This window comes from Triticum urartu, chromosome 5A (genome assembly GCF_056163025.1).
Source record: "Triticum urartu cultivar PI428250 chromosome 5A, HENAU_Tu73, whole genome shotgun sequence".
Taxonomy (NCBI): Eukaryota; Viridiplantae; Streptophyta; class Magnoliopsida; order Poales; family Poaceae; genus Triticum; species Triticum urartu.
In genome coordinates, this window is record NC_141877.1 from 74,651,629 (window position 1) to 74,672,052 (window position 20,424).

Below are 20,424 nucleotides of genomic sequence, written 5' to 3' on the forward strand. Positions count from 1 at the left end.
AGAAAGTTGGGACTGACTCTACGTTACCATTAGTCATGTCGTGTTCGACTTGTCATCATCAATAAAATACTCCTATAAGTCAGGTTGACCAAATAGTTTCTTTTGATTTGGTTAACCAAATATTTGTTGTACTCGGTATCCAAAAACACCGGATTGGGCTCATCGCGCACGTTTCTCATTTCACGTCTCTTTCGTCCAACCTTTCTTATATACGTTCCACTCTTTTCTTCTCCTCTTTTATTGTTTTCTCCCATCTATAAATTTTTCTCCCATTCAGTCTCCCTAAAATAGAATCAATTGTCGCATATTTTATTAGCTTACCAAAATAAAAATATATTTTGTTTGATAAGTCATTAAATTCTTACCAAATAAGTACTTGACGATAAAATGGCAGGTAAATCATGACGATTGCATGCAAGATCAACTTGCTAAGATTTTAGCACATCAATATCATAATGGATGTGCAGTCATAGGCTAATATATTAAAATGTTTATATTCCCATTGCAACGCACGGGCAATCGTCTAGTATTAGTTAAACCTAGCAATATCGGATCTTTTTTTTCCGAGTTGCTAAGAGTCCTTCCCGTGCGCGACTAGGTCCTAGCCGCCGCCGGCCCTCTGCCGCGTCGCGTCCAGCCAGCCGAATCATCCGCTGCGCCGACGCCGGTACAGGATCCCAGCAGCCCTTCCCTCCGTCGAGCAGCCGCTTCCACCAGCAGCGTCTCCCTCCCATCAACGCCTCCGACGGAGCTACGCCGGCGACCAGTCCATAGGCAGGTAGCCACCACTCCTTCGTCCTTCCTCATTTTTTCCCTGATTTTTGTATTTGACGAGCACTTGCTGTAGATTTCATATTGCGAGAGTATAATGATGATTATTTATTGATGAGTGCCTGCTGCATGATTATTCCGGTGCATATTCAAGTTTACGTGTGAAAGATTTTGCTTGATAGGTGTTTGTGATAATGCCGGTAGGGGCAAATGTTTACCAATTGTAGTTTGAATTTTTTTCAGATGTGCAAATGTTTTGGTTTAAACATGTTAGGGCATTTCTAACCTATTCCTTCTATACAACGGAGGATCCGACGGAGTAAACCTTGTATACAACGGAGGATCCGACGGAGTAAACCTTGTACTACACGAGCTTGGCGCAGGGGAAGCTTGCGGCAGTGCGGCGGTTGCGTGCAGGAGCAGCAGGGAGGAGGCGAGAGGGAGCTGAAATTTATCCTCCAGCCCGTCTCGGTGGAGTAAATTTACTCCTTCGGTGCGGGTCGGAGTAAATTTTATCCTCATGCGTTTTAGGGGATCGGCTAGGTGTGGCATAAGGGAGTAAAATCCAATTTATCCTCCACTAACGCCGGATAGGGGATCGGTTAGAAATGTCCTTAGCAGTGAAACATGCAATGACTGAAGATATATGAAAAGGAAAAGATTAAGTTGTTTTATCTGCACCGTCTTGACCTGAAATCAAAGCTTAGTAGTAACATGCAATTTGAGAGAGCAGGAGCTTTGTCTTGGTTATAGTGGCTGAAATTGGTTAACACATTAGTACTACTGGTTTTGTTGGCATGATAGATGTCCCAAATCTTGTTTATGATTGGGAATATAGTGGTACAGTTACGCTGTGTTGTTGATTAACAGTCAGACCTAAAATATCACAACCTCTGTAACTGAATATAAGACGTTTTTTGCAGTTCAATTTAAAGTGACTGTTTCTCCTTTTGCATGTTAGCTGATTGATCTTCAGGTTCCACCTTTCGTGTTATGATAAATGTACAACTAATGGTTTGAGTTGGATGATTCATGTCTGTATGTTTTATGTCAAATTCATGTTTGTATGTTCCTAATTCAATTCATGTGTGTAGTATATGTCATATGACAGCAGTGCATAAAGTCAGATTTCACCCAAGTGCTAATATCTAAACCGACCCTTTGGTATGATTCTCTCCAGGAACAGGAGGGAGGTGTCTCGTGGTGATGGCCAATAGCAAGTATGAGTATGTGAAGAGGGAGTTCGAGTTCCACCGCCACCTCCCGGCCTCCAACTGGATCGTCGTCCTCATCGATGGCTGCCATTTCCACCGGTATAATTCATCTCTTCCTCCTAAATGGGCAATATGGAAATACTTAATTTTTCCACAGCCATGTTGAGTGATTGCTGCTTTGTAATATCAGATAGTCTCTAACCGTTAACATTCTGCTCACTTCCTAGCTATATACACTGACATGGTTAGTAGTGGTTAAGCAACTGCATCAACCATCCTAGCTATTAGGCTACCCTGTGTACCAGTGTCTTTTTGTGAGGATTAACAACATGCAAAGAAAGTTTCATTATGCAAATATGGGGTTAACTTGTTGCTCCAAATTACAAATCATTAAGTTTGGATTTGGTGGTCGCGCATCCACCATAACACCAGAACCATCAGATCTAAAGCGGTTTGTTGGATTGCAAGTGTGCGAATAGGCTATTGCAGCGTACATACATGTCATCATGCTTGGCCCTTCGCGTCATGGAGGAGCACTCTGCCGTGCTACATCCTCCATTTTTTTCCTTGGTCGGTGCCTCACCATGGGGGCGCATGAGCTTCCTGTGTGGCGCTGACCATGGTAGTTACTCCCTGTAGGGAATCGCACGGGAGACAGAAATTGAAGGTTCCTTATCCTTCGCGGTTTTGCAGTTTAGCTCATATCACAAACGATATAAATTTATCTGTTGTCCCGTTGCAACACACGTGTATTTAGCTATAATTTATATTTGTTCTTTCCAGTGTCCACTAATTTCATTTTTATTTTTGTTAGATTCTAGGAGTTGCATGCCTTTGAGAAACCAAATGATGAGAGAGCCTTACGATTGATGAACGCATGTGCCACTTCTATGCTTGAGAAATTCCCTGACATAGTGTTTGCTTATGGTGTTAGCGATGAGTACAGGTATAACATCTTCTTATCAAAGTTAAATTATGAAATTGTTTGCAGATTTGTCATAAAAAAGAGTATATGCAAATGGTTTTGAATTGCACGGGCTCCATTCTTTCTTTCTGAGAGCATTTTGTTCATTCTTTGGATAATAATCCCTGCTTCTTATATTTCTGTTTGTTTTGCAGTTTTGTTTTCAGAGAGAAAACCGAATTCCATAAAAGGCGGGAAAGGCATGTTATTTATCTGTTCACTTCTTCACTTGGTATTTTAGGATACTGCCATACCCAAATCTATTTGAACAATTCAATTATAAAATCTCATCATGTTATTGACCTCTCTACCAATATATGCAGCAAAATTATCTCTTTATGTGTTTCTTACTTCACATCTGTGTACGGGATGAAGTGGAAAGATTTCTTTCCTAATGATTTTAAGGAGACTCCATATTTTGATGGGCGAGTTGTATGCTATCCAAATATAAAGACTATTCGTGATTATTTGGCATGGAGACAAGTGGACTGTAAGCTTCTTGAACCATAATCGACTTTTTTGTAATATAATAATAAGATACTTATATAGTGCAATTATGTGGGTTGATGTCCTTGACAATAAAATCATGTTATGTATGTTATTTACCCTTTAAAAAAATTATACATCTTCAGCAACATTAACTAAATATAATAAATATAGTTTTTTTATGCGTCACGTCAATGAGATTTCTGTGTCCGGTTGCTTGGCTACTTACTTTTCTATTTGATTTAATGAATGAAGATTAACATATTTAATTTTGTGTTTTTTTCAGGTCATATAAATAATCAGTACAATACATGCTTCTGGGCGTTGGTGAAGTCTGGAAAAACTGAAAAAGAGGCACATCAAGCATTGAAGGTCATCTAAATTATCTAGGGCTATACTTGTCTTCTTTTTTTGAGGGAGGGCTATACTTGTCTTTTGTAGCATTGGTATGAATCATTTTTTCTTTTTCCATGAACCGTCTATTTTCTTTTAGGGAACATTTTCTAAGGACAAGAACAAGTTGCTTTTGCAACAGTTTCAAGTCAACTATACTGATGAACCGGCTGTGTTTCGGAAAGGATCCAGTGTTTATCGAGATAAGGTAATGCTATCAAGCATTCATAAGTTCATTATTGTTTATGTCCCTGCTCAGTCTCAGTGAGGTATATAGTATTTACATATTTTTCTCACACTTATTATTTGTATGAGGTATACCAGTGACCATGAAAGGTTATGCTTACTGCATTTCATTTTGTGGACATATTTTTTCTCAACATTTAGTTCAGTTCAACTAACCCAGTTAGGTTCACTTTGCATACTGAAAAAGTTATACATATTACTGTAGGTCAAAACAGACGACTGTGGGAATCCCATAAAAAGAACCCGTGAGGCAATCACAGTGTCAAGTTTTGATCTCATAGGTCCTGAGTTTTGGGAAAACCATCAATACATTCTTGGAGAAGGTTGGTTGAATCATTCTAGTTTTAGGTCTGCTTCCAGTCCAACTCTTATCAACTTTGGATATATAATACAGCATCAGACTACCTGTGTCTTGGGGGGAAAGAAAAATATGGATATGAGTATGTGAAGAAGTTCGACGACATCCATAGGCTTCCGTATTCTAATTGGACCATTGTTCGTATTAGCGCCTGCCAGTTTGATCAGTGAGGACTTCTATAGTCTCCTATTTGTTTAAACACATGCGACAATACCATTTAGATAATTATATCATCTTAACAACATGGAGAATTATTTTTCCCCCCAGATTCTCACTAATCCATTCATTTGACAAACCAAATGATGAGACTGCTTTAAGATTGATGAACGCTTGTGCTTCACTGATGATGGAGCAATTTCCTGATATTATCTTTGGCTATGGTTTTGACAATGAGTACAGGTATGATCTACCCCTTGAGAATTGCTGTGTTTGCATGGAGAATACTACAAAAAAGACAGATAAAGACAAAATATGTGTTTCCGCATGGCACAATTTTGCCTCTTTTCATCAATAATAGTAATGTGAATTGAATATATTGGCAATATAAGGGATAATGTTGAAGTTGTAAGTGAAGCGGCCAGTGAAGCTTAAATGTGGCAAGCTTCAGTTTATACAGGCTGTCTTATGTTTGTTACAAATGATTATTTTTAATGATTTGTTATTGTTGCAGCTTTGTGTTCCAGGAGAAGACTGAATTGTACCAGAGAGATGAGAGGTAGTTACTTATTTTATGAATTCGTACAGTACATGTCGGTCAAGCCTTTGATAAAATATGTGACTTGTTTTGCAGATTAATCATTTCTTCATGTATATCATGTTTCACTTCCTTCTACATGATGAGGTGGAAAGAATACTTCCCCGGTAAAGAACTAGTGCAGTCACCACACTTCCAAGTAGAAGTTTTCTGTTACCCAGAACCAAGGATCGTTTGTGATTATTTGTCCTGGAGGCAATCAGAATGTGAGTTATTCCTCTCTCCTAAAAGACCATATCTTTAACTATTCGGAAATGTTTATGAATATGTCGATGGTAGTGCAGTATGTAATATCTGAATTCATCTGCAGCAGTATGAATGCATTAAATTTGGTGCTTATATACCTCTATGGTGTGTTATCATTCTATGTATCTTGTTTTTTTAAGATAGACTGCTGCAAGGGGTTTAACTCTTGTCATAGTTAGAACAAATCATAAGAAGAAAATGAGCTGACTCATTCTACATGCTAATTCACAGGTCACAACAGAAATCAATACACTACATGCTTTTGGATGTTGGTGAAATCTGGAGAAGGCGAAAACAAAGCTAAGGAGATACTGAAGGTCTTCCTTCTTTCATCATTTAGGAGTAATTTTTTCATGATTGTAATTAATTCTTTAGTAACTCTTCAGTATTTTATTCTGTGAAGGACACATTACCAAAGGACAAGAATGAGTTACTTTTTCAGCGATTTCAAATGAACTACAACAATGAACCGGCTATGTTTCGAAAGGGTTCGTGCGCTTACCGTCAAAAGGTATTTTGTCCGAATCATGTTCAACAATAATGTTGTTTGTGCTGCCAGAAAGTGGCAAGTTAGATGCTTACAATTTAAAATCCCCGAAAGGAACAAAGTAACTTTACAGTAACTATATAACTGAAATATGCTCTCGCATTCGCACCTCAATTCCATGTCGCCCACAGAAGAAATGCATCTGAGAGCAGACGTCTTTTATTTATTTATTTTTGCATTGGGTTAGAAGATGATTCTCACTGTGTTTTAACGACTTTAGAGTGCGAATGGGTGCAGGTGGAAGCCAGTGAAGATGAGCGGTGGGATGTGGCGGTGGCCCACGTAGACATGGGGCCACAATTTTGGGCAAAGCATTCTTATGTTTTCGACAGAAGATGATCCTTATGTATTCTAGTAGGTTGATTTGCTTAGTGTGTGCCAGATTATCCTCCTCGTTTCTCTGATGCATATATATTTCTTGTAAGGCCCGCTTGAAATGGGTGTAAATTTCTACGCCTGTATTTATTTTACAGATGTAAATTACCGGTCACAGCTTGTTTTTTCCGCCTGTAAACGAAACGACCAGTCCAGGCGTGTATCGTAAACCAGCCGAATATGACCGGAAACGGGAATCCAAGCGGGGCCTAAAGAATTTCTCAAAGCGAGTATGCTGCTTGAAAGACAGAGATTCTAGACCGGAAAAAGCAAAGGTACATCATGCATGGGAGTTGGATATTGCGAGAAATAGTTCGTTCTTCCCTGGTCTGCATAATAAACTTGCATGGCCAAAAACCATACAAATGCCCTGTTTATGAGGAAAACCGGGCTGAAAATCGCACACGCGGGGGAACCTCGACGCCAACACTGCACACACCACTGATTCCGAGGCCGCCGCCTTACCTACACGAAGCAATCGGCACCAAAGCTGCACGACCCGGCCATTTGCAGGAACACTCCGGAGGCTCCGTCACAAGACCAAAATGTGGCCATTATTATTTCAGAGCAACTAATTCTTGAAGTAAAGTACGTAAATTGCAATCATTAAGCGCATCGGGGTGATTCAAAAGTAGTAGATACGTAACCTTTTAGAGGTACTAGCAGTCTAGCAGAGTTCTGTATAGGCAGTAATGGTTGTGAGCTTGTGATCATTTGGCCATGGCAAAATTATAATGCAAAGTTTGAGCATTGTCCTCAAGACCATGGTCGCAGTTGGAAATGATAGGCTCGCTGTGTTTGGTATTTGCTGGCTGGCTGTGTGTCTCTGAAATTCACTCTCACACTCTCACAGGTTCACCTATACGAGTTATGCACCTGACCTGATTCATGACTTTTCCTAGACATCAGTACTTCACTAGAAACATACCCCCACGGTCAGAATACATAAAACTAATCTGCAGTGCAGCCAAGATAAGAGCCCAAGAGGGCGGCAAGTCGGTGGCGCAACACACATGCATGCATGCATGCATACGTACGCTCACTACGTTCAGTGAACCTGAACTATTACTCTATATCGTAGTAGTTTTCTATTCATACGTGCTGGCCTGCCATACGTTGCAGTTGCACCTTGGGAGGGAGGGAGGGACCCCCCATCCCCCATGCCGACATCGTTGACTTGTGCCCGCCCCCCTCACCTAATTTAAATACTTACCATCTTATTCTTCTTTCCATAAGAGGGCCAGCTGCATGTTCCCAAATTAGGACCGGGTCACTCACTGAGCTGCAGTGCAACTAGTGACGAACCAGTCGGCAACAGGTGTCCCGCCACCGGATAGAACCATTCGATGCTCCTCGACAGCAACCGCACCACAGCCACAAACAGCAATGGCCACATGGTGATGCAGTGATGCCGATGCCGATGTAAGCGAGGCCACACATCCATCGCCCAGGCCATCGGCCGAAAATATCGGGGGCCGGAGGTACTGCAGGCAGCTGCGGCTAGCCTAGGCTAGCACAAGTTGCTGCCCGTGCCCGGTTGCTCGTGCAAGTGAGGAGGCGGACGGGACGGTGACATCGACATACATCCCCCCGGCCCCCGCCGTCGGCGACCTGCCTGCCACCCTTGCTGGCCTCGTCGTGCCTATAAGATAGCCGCCATGCGCTAGCTGCGGCAGGCAACCACGAGAGAGAGAGAGAGAGAGAGAGGCACATCCACTCAACACAAGCAGCCACTGAGCATCCAAGGGTTGCAATGGCCGGCTGCGGAGAGAAGAGCGACGCCGGCGTTGGCCTGTACGCCGTGCTCGGCGTTGCGAGCGACTGCTCCGACGCGGAGCTGCGCAGCGCCTACAGGAAGCTGGCCATGGTCCGTTCGTCCACTGCTTCCCTTTCCTCCTCTGCTCTCCTATATATGCTCTGCTCTCTTCTGTTCTCTTTTCTTCTGCTAGATGATATTTTCTCTGTTTTTTGGCTCCTCTGTTTGACGTACTGTCTGGTTAAATTGGATCCGTAAATAAATGTGCTGGGTTACAGAAATGGCATCCGGACAAGTGCGGCAGCGGCAGCTCCGGCGGCTCGGAGGCCGCCAAGGCCAGGTTCCAGAAGATCCAGGCAGCATACGCTGGCAAGTTCCTCTTCCTCTGGACGTCTGTTTAATTCCAACGTTGAGCTTCTTACCGTAGAATGTGAGGCTTTGCTGCAGTATACGTGTTCCCTTGTGTGTGGCTCTATGTATTTATGTACGTAAACGTACCCACGAGAAAGAGACGTCGAGAGCGTAGAGAGAGGGTGACGTGGTTTGATGAACATGCATGCAGTTCTGTCGGACCCCAACAAGCGTATCCTCTACGACGTTGGAGCCTACGACAGCGATGGCGATGACGAGGTGTGTTTATGTCTCTTCTTCCTTCAACAGTCCTTATATATATATAGATTATAATATACCGACGTCCGTGCCTAGCTCCATTATATTGCCGGTGAGATTTTCATCAATTACGCAGGGTGCAGGAGAAATACTGGGAGACATCCTGAAGGCCATGAACCACACACCTCCACACGTACGTGACAGTCAACTCAACTGAGACCGCTGCTCTGCTTATTGATACTATCATATCATGGAGGTTTCTACCGACCAGAGCACTACTTATTTATTGTTCACCACCATGCCATGCCATGCCATGCAGGAAGACGGCCAGAGCGAGAGCCTGGAGGACCTGCACAAGCAGTTCGAGGAGCTGTTCCTCAAACCGGACGCCTACGCCTACGCGCGCTCCTCCAAGTCCTCATCGTCGTCGTCGTCCAAGATAAGTGCCGGCAAGAAGTAGCTCCCAAGATGAATGATCTTCGCGCGTGGAGATCGCCGTGTTGTTTCTAAAAGAAATGATCTTCGTACGTGGAGCTGCAGCTGGCTAATTTCATCCACGACAGATGACTCTGAAGCAGAGCATCTCCGCGGAGGCGAAGAGAGGCAATCACCCAGAGTAATGTTGAATCTTCAGCATAGCCTAGTCACAAAGAAGAATTTATTTAAGGTAGCATGCGGATGACGCCTCCCGCCATCGCGTGGACTTTTCCACCTTGTGATTTGTACCGGAGTACTACTTCGCATGAATTGAATAACATTTCTGTCATCTTTTCTTAAAAATAATATAAGCAATTATTCCAATTGGCCTCTGCTCAGAATATACTTTTGATACCTGAGTCCACTTGCCAAAACTAGGTCCGGAGACCGGGGCTCAGGTATCCCTTTATGTTTACCAACAATATTGTTTCTTATACACCTAAATTATGCTAAAAAATATACAAAGTTCTATCAGCATGCAAATTATCAAATTAAACTTTGCATACACGTTGAGAATATGTATAGGTATTTGCAAAAAAAAAGTTTTTTCAAAACATTTAACAGCACTAAAAATTTCAAATCCCAGGCCCAGAGCAGGTTCTCCCAAAAACTGTACTCCATCTATATCTCTACTACTAATAAAAGAGTAAACATGAACTTTTTTAAACACACCACACAAAACGTACACGGATCCATTATCACTGCATGATTAGGCCCACTAAACTTAATCTAACAGTTGTCCTTAATTTAATCCATTCTCTGTGTACTTAACAATTTACATTGAATGTCCGTGCTCCACCGTAGAGAAAAATATGAAACTCCACGTCTGATCAATTAGGAAACTATAATCATGATCATGTCTTATTAGGAAACTAATCATGATCGTATTTTATTAGAAAACTAATCACGATCTCATTATATTAGGAAAAAGATTGACACGTCCATTACCTCAACCTTCTGGATCCCGATCCCATATCTCCCAAGAAAATTCACCACCACCGGCCTCCACTCGGCATGGCGACGAGGAGCCGACCAGAAACTGTCATGCATACTGTGTGTTTAATATTCGACAAGAAACTCCATCAAACTACTAGGATGCCCTGTTTATCTATTTTCTCAATAATATATGTTTGTTCATTTTGGCACATCTTCACTACAAAATGTGACTGCGATGGAAGAGGCGCTCCTGTAAACTTTGCTTCATGTACCTGTTCATTTTGATTTGTTATGTTGCTTGTAAGACAACTGCCCAGCCAACATTTACGGTTTCTTGTGAACTTACAAGGTGTGCCTGAAATTTCTCTAAACATTGTGCCGACTTGTATACTTCAAAATAAGCTTTCTGTGCATTATTAACCAGAGTATGCTACCTTTATATCTTCAGTGTTTCTTCACAAATGTCGTTTACGTGTGTCATCAACACATTCTTTGTTTTTTTCTTAATTTGTAACATCTATACTGCTGGAGTTGGTTTATTTTATTTTGTTACATTTGGAACTCCTTTCACTTCAAAAATGGGTTGGATGGTCTAAATTGTAGGATGTGGTTTATTTATTCACATGAACAATCTAAATAAATATGTTTTTGAATATTCTTCTATGTATAAATACTTTAAGGTCCTTTTGCTGTACATTCGGTTAATGTTAGGAAGTAATGACCATCAAAGTATTTTATTGTTTGATATTATTACACATAAGGGGGTGTAAAGGACAAACTATCAAAAATGGTTGTGACTTGCATTTTTTTTATTTTCTACAACTGGTGCTTGTCCATGTCCCCATTGTGTTTCAGGGATGTTATTTTGTACTATTGTTTTCCAGTGTCTACCCTTGTATTCATTCGGCGCAATGTTATTTTCGCATTTTGGCATGAAAGCTTGTTGGATTGGAGGATGATGAACACAGATGAAAGAGGGGAAACTTTGTGGTGTATGTTGCCTGCTAGGTTTAGCTTCAGATTTTCAGTGCTTTGACACTTTGTGCAGAATGAACTCAACATTACATGTCAAGAGCATCTTCATGCATATAAAGAGTAATCGGAGGCATGAAATTGTGAGTTGTATGGGTTGATTTATATTGTCCAGTCTTAGGTATGTTTATGACTGTGTGTACCAGACATGAACATTCATCGTTTCATGCCTTGTCAAGTTTTCCTATATACCATGAGGCACAAAACAACCTTTTATCTACCACATATTGGCAACTACTTGAAGTATACCCAATAATTATACATGTGTTGTACGTGCACGCTTACTAGTCCAGTTGGGTAATCCGAGGTGGGCCGAAACTAGCAATCCATGGTGGTGTTGTAACTACTTACTCCTGACTCGCCTCATCAGCCAGGGTCCTTGTCTAAAAAAATCAGCCAGGGTCCTACCCAATTTTATGTCATTTTGTATATGCAAAAGAGCTTGTACGTTGGAAGAAAAAATTAGCACACTCTCTTAATTCAATAACTATGACTCAAAGACCCCAATAGGTCCACGTCATTTATTTTAATAGGGCACCACATTTGTATTGCCGGTTATCCTCTATTTCACCCTAGCCAGTGATCATCTCAATGCTCACACAACCATAACACATTTGAACGTGGTCAATTCTATGTCGTCTCTCTCTCTTTAAACCCGCACGAACATTTAAGACGTAAATGTAGGGGCAGATCAGAATATTAATTGATTTTGTTCTAAACGTTTCTTGAAATTCAAAATAATTCTTTTTAATTCCAATTATTTTTTGACAAACATGATGTTTTTTTGTGAAAAATGTGAACAACGCTTCATTTTTAAATAAATTTTAATAAGGAACATTTTATTGCATTTGTGAACAAATTCTGAAAATGGGAAGATTTTTTTAGTTCTCGAACAAAATTTTGTAAATGGGACCAAACTTCTAATTTGTGGACAAATTTGAAAGAGGTGACAAAAATGTGAACCTCTTTTGACATTCCTGAACATTTTTTAAATTTGCGAACAAATATTTGAAAAAAGTGGGTATGGATACCAGCCAAACTACTAAATATAAAGGTCACAAATAAGTGTCTATACATAAGCAGTTTGGATACATTGCACCCAGTTTACGACGAAAACCAAACCGAAAATCGCACAAGCAACGAAGCATCGTCAACCACATGACCCAAGGCCACAACCGCAACAAACACACACTCTCGGTTCTGGAGCCGCAGCTCCAACATCCCTTGCCTACAGGCGAGCCGTACCACCACACGGCTCGGGTGCCTTGTAGCCCTTGCTACACAAGAAGACCACCCACAGACAACGAATGCTCCACCAAATATCCATGGCAGCCACCTCGACTTCCAGCTAGGCCGACCCATCAAATCGCCTCAATAGAGCAAATGAACTCACTACCCTCGTAGCACCAGGTCACCACCCATGTCATGCAAAGTCGCGGACCAACCCCATAGTGTCGCCGGTGCATTGCCATCCAAAGCCACCGCCTCGGCATAAATCCTCCAGTAGCTGTCGCCCCATCATCCACCACATCGGCATCCCACCAGAAAGACAAAAGCCACAAGCGCCAATAGGACCTCGTCTCCAAAAATGGCGCCTCCAAGAAGGATAAACGATGCCAAGAAAACACCGCCGCCATCCAATCCAGTAAACTAAATCTGGTTTTTCACTCGGAAGACGAGGTCCCATTGGTTAGAGGTGGGTCGGGGCTCCTCTCTTCCCTCTATAAAAGGACTTTTATTTGTTGTATTTATGGTCAGAATTTTATCTACATGTTTGTGTAGACTATAAATTATTGTATTATTTAATGAAACTTTACATATACATTGAGGACATGTGATTCATAATTTCATTGGAACAAAAAAAATACAACAATTTCATTAGTCCTAGCTATGAGACAACTGACATCGAGGCCCAACTGCATGAGCACCTTGTTGATTTCAAACGTCTTAGAAACAACATTGTGAATGATTGCATCGAGCTCCCGGAGTTCCACCATCGTCATTGAGCAAGGGTTAATCGGCTTGTAGGTGTGCCTTTTTCGATCATTGGTGGTGTTGATAGCAAGAGCACAACCATATGCATTTTGTAAGAAGAGCAACATGAATCCTACCAAGAGCACAACCATAGGAATTTTGAGAAGTCTGGGATGTTCTCGGTTAAGAGTGCGTACAAGCTTGCGCTTAATATGAAGGAAACTAAGGAAGACATGGGACAGCACAGTACTGATATGTCAGGGGATAGGAAAGTGTGGGACACCATCTGGAAAGCCAAAGTTCCTCAGAAGATCCGCATTTTTGCATGGAGGGCTGCTACCAATAGTTTGGCGGTTCAAGTAAACCGGGCGATGCACCACCAAACCACTCTCAGTACTTACTGTATATGTGGAATGGAGGAAGAGAATACGTATCATGCACTGGTCATGTGTCCGAAGGCCTTTGCTCTTCAGACAACCATGAGGGACATTTGGAATTTACCTCCACAGGAGATGTTCACGTTCGCAGTAATTTCAAAAAAATTCCTACGCACATGCAAGATCATGGTGATGCATAGAAACGAGAGGGGAGAGTATTGTCTACGTACCCTCGTAGACCATAAGCGGAAGCGTTATGACAACGTGGTTGATGTAGGCGTACGTCTTCACGATCGACCGATCCCAGCACCGAAGGTACGGCACCTCCGCGATCTGCACACATTCGGTTCGGTGACGTCCCACGAACTCACGATCCAGTAGAGCTTCGAGGGAGAACTTTGTCAGCACGACGGCGTGATGACGGTGATGATGTTGCTACCGAAACAGGGCTTCGCCTAAGCACCGCTACGATATGACCGAGGTGGATTATGATGGAGGAGGCACCGCAGACGGCTTGGAACAATCAACTTGTGTGTCCTAGGGTGCCCCCTGCCAACTGATATGACACCTAGATCGGATATGAACTCCTTCATCCAGACTCCTTCATTTGCTGCTTCCGAAGCAGCTATGTATTCCGCTTCACATGTAGATCCCGCCACGACGCTCTGCTTGGAACTGCACCAACTGATAGCTCCACCATTTAATAAAAACACATTTTCGGTTTGTGACTTAGAGTCATCCGGATCAGTGTCAAAGCTTGCATCGACGTAACCATTTACGACGAGCTCTTTGTCACCCCCATATACGAGAAACATATCCTTAGTCCTTTTCAGGTATTTCAGGATGTTCTTGACCGCTGTCCAATGATCCACTCCTCGATTACTTTGGTACCTGATATGTCTCCATCGTGTCTATAATTTTTGATTGTTTCATGCCAATATTCTACAACTTCCATATACTTTTGGCAACTTTTTATACTATTTTTGGGACTAACATATTGATCCAGTGCCTGCTACCTCTTGAGCACTGCGTTGGATTTCCTTGAAGAGGAAAGGGTGATGCAGCAAAGTAGCGTAAGTATTTCCCTCAGTTTTTGAGAACCAAGGTATCAATCCAGTAGGAGGCTACGCGCGAGTCCCTCATACCTGCACAAAACAAATAACTTCTCGCAACCAACGCGATAAGGGGTTGTCAATCCCTTCTCGGTCACTCACGAGAGCGAGATCTGATAGATATGATAAGGTAATATTTTTGGTAATTTTGTGATAAAGATGCAAAGTAAAATAAAAGCAAAGTAAAAAAATAAGTATAGGAAGATTAATATGATGAAGATAGACCCCGGGGCCATAGGTTTCACTAGTGGCTTCTCTCAAGAGCATAAGTATTTTACGGTGGGTGAACGAATTACTGTTGAGCAATTGAAAGAATTGAGCATAGTTATGAGAGTATCTAGGTATGATCATGTATATAGGCATCACGTCGGAGACAAGTAGACTGACTCCTGCCTGCATCTACTACTATTACTCCACTCATCAACCGCTATCCAGCATGCATCTAGAGTATTAAGTTCATGGAAACAGAGTAACGCCTTAAGCAAGATGACATGATGTAGAGGGATAAATTCATGCAATATGATAAAAACCCCATCTTGTTATCCTCGATGGCAACAATACAATACGTGCCTTGCTGCCCCTACTGTCACTGGGAAAGGACACCGCAAGATTGAACCCAAAGCTAAGCACTTCTCCCATTGCAAGAAAGATCAATCTAGTAGGCCAAACCAAACTGATAATTTGAAAAGACTTGCAAAGATAGCCAATCATACATAAAAGAATTCAGAGAAGATTCAAATATTGTTCATAGATAATCTTGATCATAAACCCACAATTCATCGGTCTCAACAAACACACTGCAAAAAGAAGATTACATCGAATAGATCTCCACAAGAGAGGGGGAGAACTTTGTATTGAGATCCAAAAAGAGAGAAGAAGCCATCTAGCTAATAACTATGGACCCGAGGTCTGAGGTAAACTACTCACACTTCATCGGAGAGGCTATGGTGTTGATGTAGAAGCCCTCCGTGATGGATACCCCCTCCGGCGGAGCTCCGGAACAGGCCCCAAGATGGGATCTCATGGATACAGAAAGTTGCGGCGGTGGAATTAGGTTTTGGCTCCGTATCTGGTCGTTTGGGGGTACGTAGGTATATATAGGAGGAAGGAGTACATCGGTGGAGCAACAGGGGGCCCACGAGGGTGTAGGGCACGCCTGGGGGGGGGGGGGGTAGGCGCGCCCCCTACCTCGTGGCCTCCTCCTATGTTTCTTGACGTAGGCTCCAAGTCTCCTGGATCACGTTTGTTGAGAAAATCACGTTCCCGAAGGTTTCATTCCATTTGGACTCTGTTTGATATTCCTTTCCTTGGAAACCCTAAAATAGGCAAAAAAACAGCAATTTTGGGATGGGCCTCCGGTTAATAGGTTAGTCCCAAAAGTAATATAAAAGTGGATAATAAAGCCCAATAATGTCCAAAACAGTAGATAATATAGCATGGAGCAATCAAAAATTATAGATACGTTGGAGACATATCAAGCATCCCCAAACTTAATTCCTGCTCGTCCTCGAGTAGGTAAATGATAAAAAGATAATTTTTGATGTGGAATGCTACTTGGCATAATTTTAATGCAATTCTTCTTAATTGTGGTATGAATATTCAGATCCGAAAGATTCAAGATAAAAGTTCATATTGACATAAAAATAATAATACTTCAAGCATACTAACAAAGCAATCATGTCTTCTCAAAATAACATGGCCAAAGAAAGTTATCCCTACAAAATTATATAGTCTGGCTATGCTCTATCTTCACCACACAAAATATTTAAATCATGCACAACCCCGATGACAAGGCAAGCAATTGTTTCATACATTTGACATTCTCAAACCTTTTCAATCTTCACGCAATACATGAGCGTGAGCCATGGATATAACACTATAGGTGGAATAGAATGGTGGTTGTGGAGAAGACAAAAAGGGAGAAGATAGTCTCACATCAACTAGGCGTGTCAACGGGCTATGGAGATGCCCATCAATAGATATCAATGTGAGTGAGTAGGGATTGCCATGCTACGGATGCACTAGAGCTAAGTGTATGAAAGATCAAAAGAAACTAGTGGGTGTGCATCCAACTTGCTTGCTCACGAAGACCTAGGGCATTTTGAGGAAGCCCATCATTGGAATATACAAGACAAGTTCTATAATGTAAAATTCCCACTAGTATATGAAATATAACATAGGAGACTCTCTATCATGAAGATCATGGTGCTAGTTTGAAGCACAAGTGTGGTAAAAGGATAGTAGCATTGCCCCTTCTCTCTTTTTCTCTCATTTTTTTGTTTGGGCTTCTTTGGCCTCTTTTATTTATTTATTTTTGTCTGGAGTCTCATCCCGACTTGTGGGGGAATCATAGTCTCCATCATCCTTTCTTCACTGGGACAATGCTCTAATAATGATGATCATCACACTTTTATTTACTTACAACTCAAGAATTACAACTCAATACTTAGAACAAGATATGACTCTATATGAATGCCTCCGGCGGTGTACCAGGATGTGCAATGACTCATGAGTGACATGTATGAAAGAATTATGAACGGTGGTTTTGCCACAAATACGATGTCAACTACATGATCATGCTAAGCAGTATGACAATGATGGAGCGTGTCATAATAAACGGAATAGTGGAAAGTTGCATGACAATATATCTCGGAATGGCTATGGAAATGCCATAATAGGTAGCTATGGTGGCTGTTTTGAGGAAGGTATATGGTGGGTGTATGATACCGGCGAAAGGTGCGCGGTATTAAGAGGCTAGCAAAGGTGGGAGGAAGAAGAGTGCGTATAATCCATGGACTCAACATTAGTCATAAAGAACTCATAAACTTATTGCAAAAATCTACAAGTCATCAAAGCAAAGTATTACGCGCATGCTCCTAGGGGGATAGATTGGTAGGAAAAGACCATCGCTCGTCCCCGACCACCACTCATAAGGAAGACAATCAAAAAATAAATCATGCTCCGACTTCATCGCATAACGGTTCACCATACGTGCATGCTACGAGAATCACAAACTTTAACACAAGTATTTCTCAAATTCACAACTAATCTACTATCACAACTTTAATATCACCATCTTCATATCTCAAAACCATTATCAAGCATCAAACTTCTCATAGCATTCAACACACTCATAAGAAAGTTTTTGCTATTCTTGCATACCAAGCATGTTGTGATTATTTAAGCGAATTACCATGCTATTTAAGACTCTCAAAATAATCTAAGTGAATCATGAGAGATCAATAGTTTTGATAAAACAAATCCACCACCGTTCTCTAAAAAAATATAAGTGAAGTACTAGAGCAAAATTATATAACTCAAAAGATATAAGCGAAGCACATAGAGTATTCTAACAAATTCCAAATCATGTATGGCTCTCTCAAAAGGTGTGTACAGCAAGGATGATTGTGGTAAACTAAAAAGCAAAGACTCAAATCATACAAGACGCTCCAAGCAAAACACATATCATGTGGTGAATAAAAATATAGCTCCAAGTAAAGTTACCGATAGATGTAGACGAAAGAGGGGATGCCTTCCGGGGCATCCCCAAGCTTTGGCTTTTAGGTGTCCTTAGATTATCTTGGGGGTGCCTTGGGCATCCCCAAGATTAGGCTCTTGCCACTCCTTGTTCCATAATCCATCAAATCTTTACCCAAAAACTTGAAAACTTCACAACACAAAACTCAAAGTAGAAAATCTCGTGTGCTCCGGTAGGCAAAGAAAACAAAAGACCACTTCAAGGTACTGTAATGAACTCATTCTTTATTTATATTGATGTTAAACCAAATCTATTCCAACTTCTATATGGTTTATAAACTATTTTACTAGCCATAGATTCATCAAAATAAGCAAACAGCACACGAAAAACAGAATCTGTCAAAAACAGAACAGTCTGTAGTAATCTATAGCTAGCGCAAGATCTGGTACCCCAAAAATTCTAAAATAAATTGCTGGACGTGAGGAATTTATCTATTAATAATCTGCAAAAATAATTGACTAAATAGCACTTTCCAAATAAAAATTACAGCAGTTCTCGTGAGCGCTAAAGTTTCTGTTTTTTTACAGCAAGATAGCAAGACTTTCCCCAAGTCTTCCCAACGGTTCTACTTGGTACAAACTTCGCCGGTGCATCCAAACCCCGTGATACGATACGCTCTATCACACATAAGCCTCCTTGTATATTCCTCAAAACAGCCACCATACCTACCTATCATGGCATTTCCATAGCCATTCCGAGACATATTGCCATGCAACTTCCATCATCATCATATACATGACTTGAGTATTCATTGCCATATTGCTTTGCATTATTGTAAGATAGCTAGCATGATGTTTTCATGGCTTGTCCGTTTTTTGATGTCATTGCTACGCTAGATCATTGCACATCCCGGTACACCACCGGAGGCATTCATATAGCGTCATATTTTGTTCTAGTATCGAGTTGTAATATTGAGTTGTAAGTAAATAAAAGTGCGATGATCATCATTATTAGAGCATTGTCCCATGTGAGGAAAGGATGATGGAAGCTATGGTTCCCTCACAAGTTGGGATGAGTCTCCGGACTTTACAAAAAAATAAAAGATGCCAAAGAAGCCCACCAAAAAAAATTAAAAAAATGAGAGAAAAGAGAGAAGGGACAATGTTACTATCCTTTTACCACACTTGTGCTTCAGAATAGCACCATGTTCTTCATATAGAGAGTCTCTTGAGTTATCACTTTCATATACTAGTGGGAATTTTCATTATAGAACTTGGCTTGTATATTCCGATGATGGGCTTCCTCAAATGCCCGAGGTCTTCATGAGCAAGCAAGTTGGATGCACACCCACTTAGTTTCCAGTTTGAGCTTTCATACACTTATAACTCTTAGTGCATCTGTTGCATGGCAATCTCTACTCCTCACATTGACATCAATTGATGGGCATCTCCATAGCCCGTTGATTAGCCGTGTCGATGTGAGACTTTCTCCCTTTTTGTCTTCTCCACACAACCTCCACCATCATATTCTATTCCACCTATAGTGCTATATCCATGGCTCACGCTCATGTATTGCGTGAAAGTTGAAAAGGTTTGAGAACATCAAAAGTATGAAACAATTGCTTGGCTTGTCGTGGCGGTTGTGCATGATTTGAATATTTTGTGTGGTGAAGATGGAGCATAGCCAGACCATATGATTTTGTAGGGATAACTTTCTTTGGCCATGTTATTTTGAAAAGACATGATTGCTTTATTAGTATGCTTGAAGTATTATTATCTTAATGTCAAATGATAGACTATTGCTTTAAATCACTCGTGTCTTAATATTCATGCCATGATTATATTACATGATCAAGATTATGCTAGGTAGCATTCCACATCAAAAATTATCTTTTTTACCATTTACCTGCTTGAGGACGAGCAAGAATTAAGCTTGGGGATGCTGATACATCTCCGTCGTATCTATAATTTTTGATTGTTCCATGCCAATATTCTACAACTTTCATATACTTTTGGCATCTTTTTATACTATTTTTGGGACTAACTGATACGTCCATTTCGCATCATGCTTTTATATCAATATTTATTGCATTATGGACTGTTATTTCACTTTATGTTACAGTACTTATGGCTATTCTCTCTTATTTTACAAGGTTTACATAAGGAGGGAGAATGCCGGCAGCTAGAATTCTGGGCTGGAAAAGGAGCAAATATTAGAGACCTATTCTGCGTAACTCCAAAAGTCCTGAAACTCCACAGAACGTCTTAAAATAAATAAAGAAAAATCCTTGCCAAAGATGAAGGCCAGGGGCCCACACCC

At 41.1% G+C, this 20,424-nt stretch overlaps 2 protein-coding genes across 3 annotated transcripts; both read left to right on the forward strand.

Annotated features, from left to right (window-relative positions):
* Nucleotides 1-527: 527 nt before the first annotated feature.
* Nucleotides 528-6,483, forward strand: LOC125507917 (tRNA(His) guanylyltransferase 2). Of its 2 annotated transcripts, XM_048672444.2 has the most exons (15): nucleotides 528-778; nucleotides 1,952-2,084; nucleotides 2,800-2,931; nucleotides 3,105-3,149; nucleotides 3,273-3,439; nucleotides 3,722-3,807; nucleotides 3,929-4,036; nucleotides 4,280-4,397; nucleotides 4,469-4,598; nucleotides 4,700-4,831; nucleotides 5,103-5,147; nucleotides 5,223-5,392; nucleotides 5,664-5,749; nucleotides 5,836-5,943; nucleotides 6,217-6,483. In XM_048672444.2, the coding sequence occupies exons 3-15, from the start codon at nucleotides 2,855-2,857 to the stop codon at nucleotides 6,316-6,318; spliced, it is 1,374 nt and encodes a 457-aa protein (XP_048528401.2). In that variant the 5' UTR covers nucleotides 528-778; nucleotides 1,952-2,084; nucleotides 2,800-2,854; the 3' UTR covers nucleotides 6,319-6,483. The 2 variants fall into 2 exon arrangements, with proteins under 2 accessions (XP_048528401.2, XP_087381672.1); XM_087525546.1 differs by lacking the exons at nucleotides 528-778; nucleotides 1,952-2,084 and having other exon boundaries at nucleotides 3,105-3,181.
* Nucleotides 6,484-7,750: 1,267 nt separating this feature from the next.
* LOC125555649 (uncharacterized) lies at nucleotides 7,751-9,520 on the forward strand. The gene is made up of 5 exons (XM_048718534.2): nucleotides 7,751-8,221; nucleotides 8,389-8,479; nucleotides 8,673-8,740; nucleotides 8,856-8,912; nucleotides 9,039-9,520. The coding sequence occupies exons 1-5, from the start codon at nucleotides 8,108-8,110 to the stop codon at nucleotides 9,177-9,179; spliced, it is 471 nt and encodes a 156-aa protein (XP_048574491.2). The 5' UTR covers nucleotides 7,751-8,107; the 3' UTR covers nucleotides 9,180-9,520.
* Nucleotides 9,521-20,424: the final 10,904 nt, after the last annotated feature.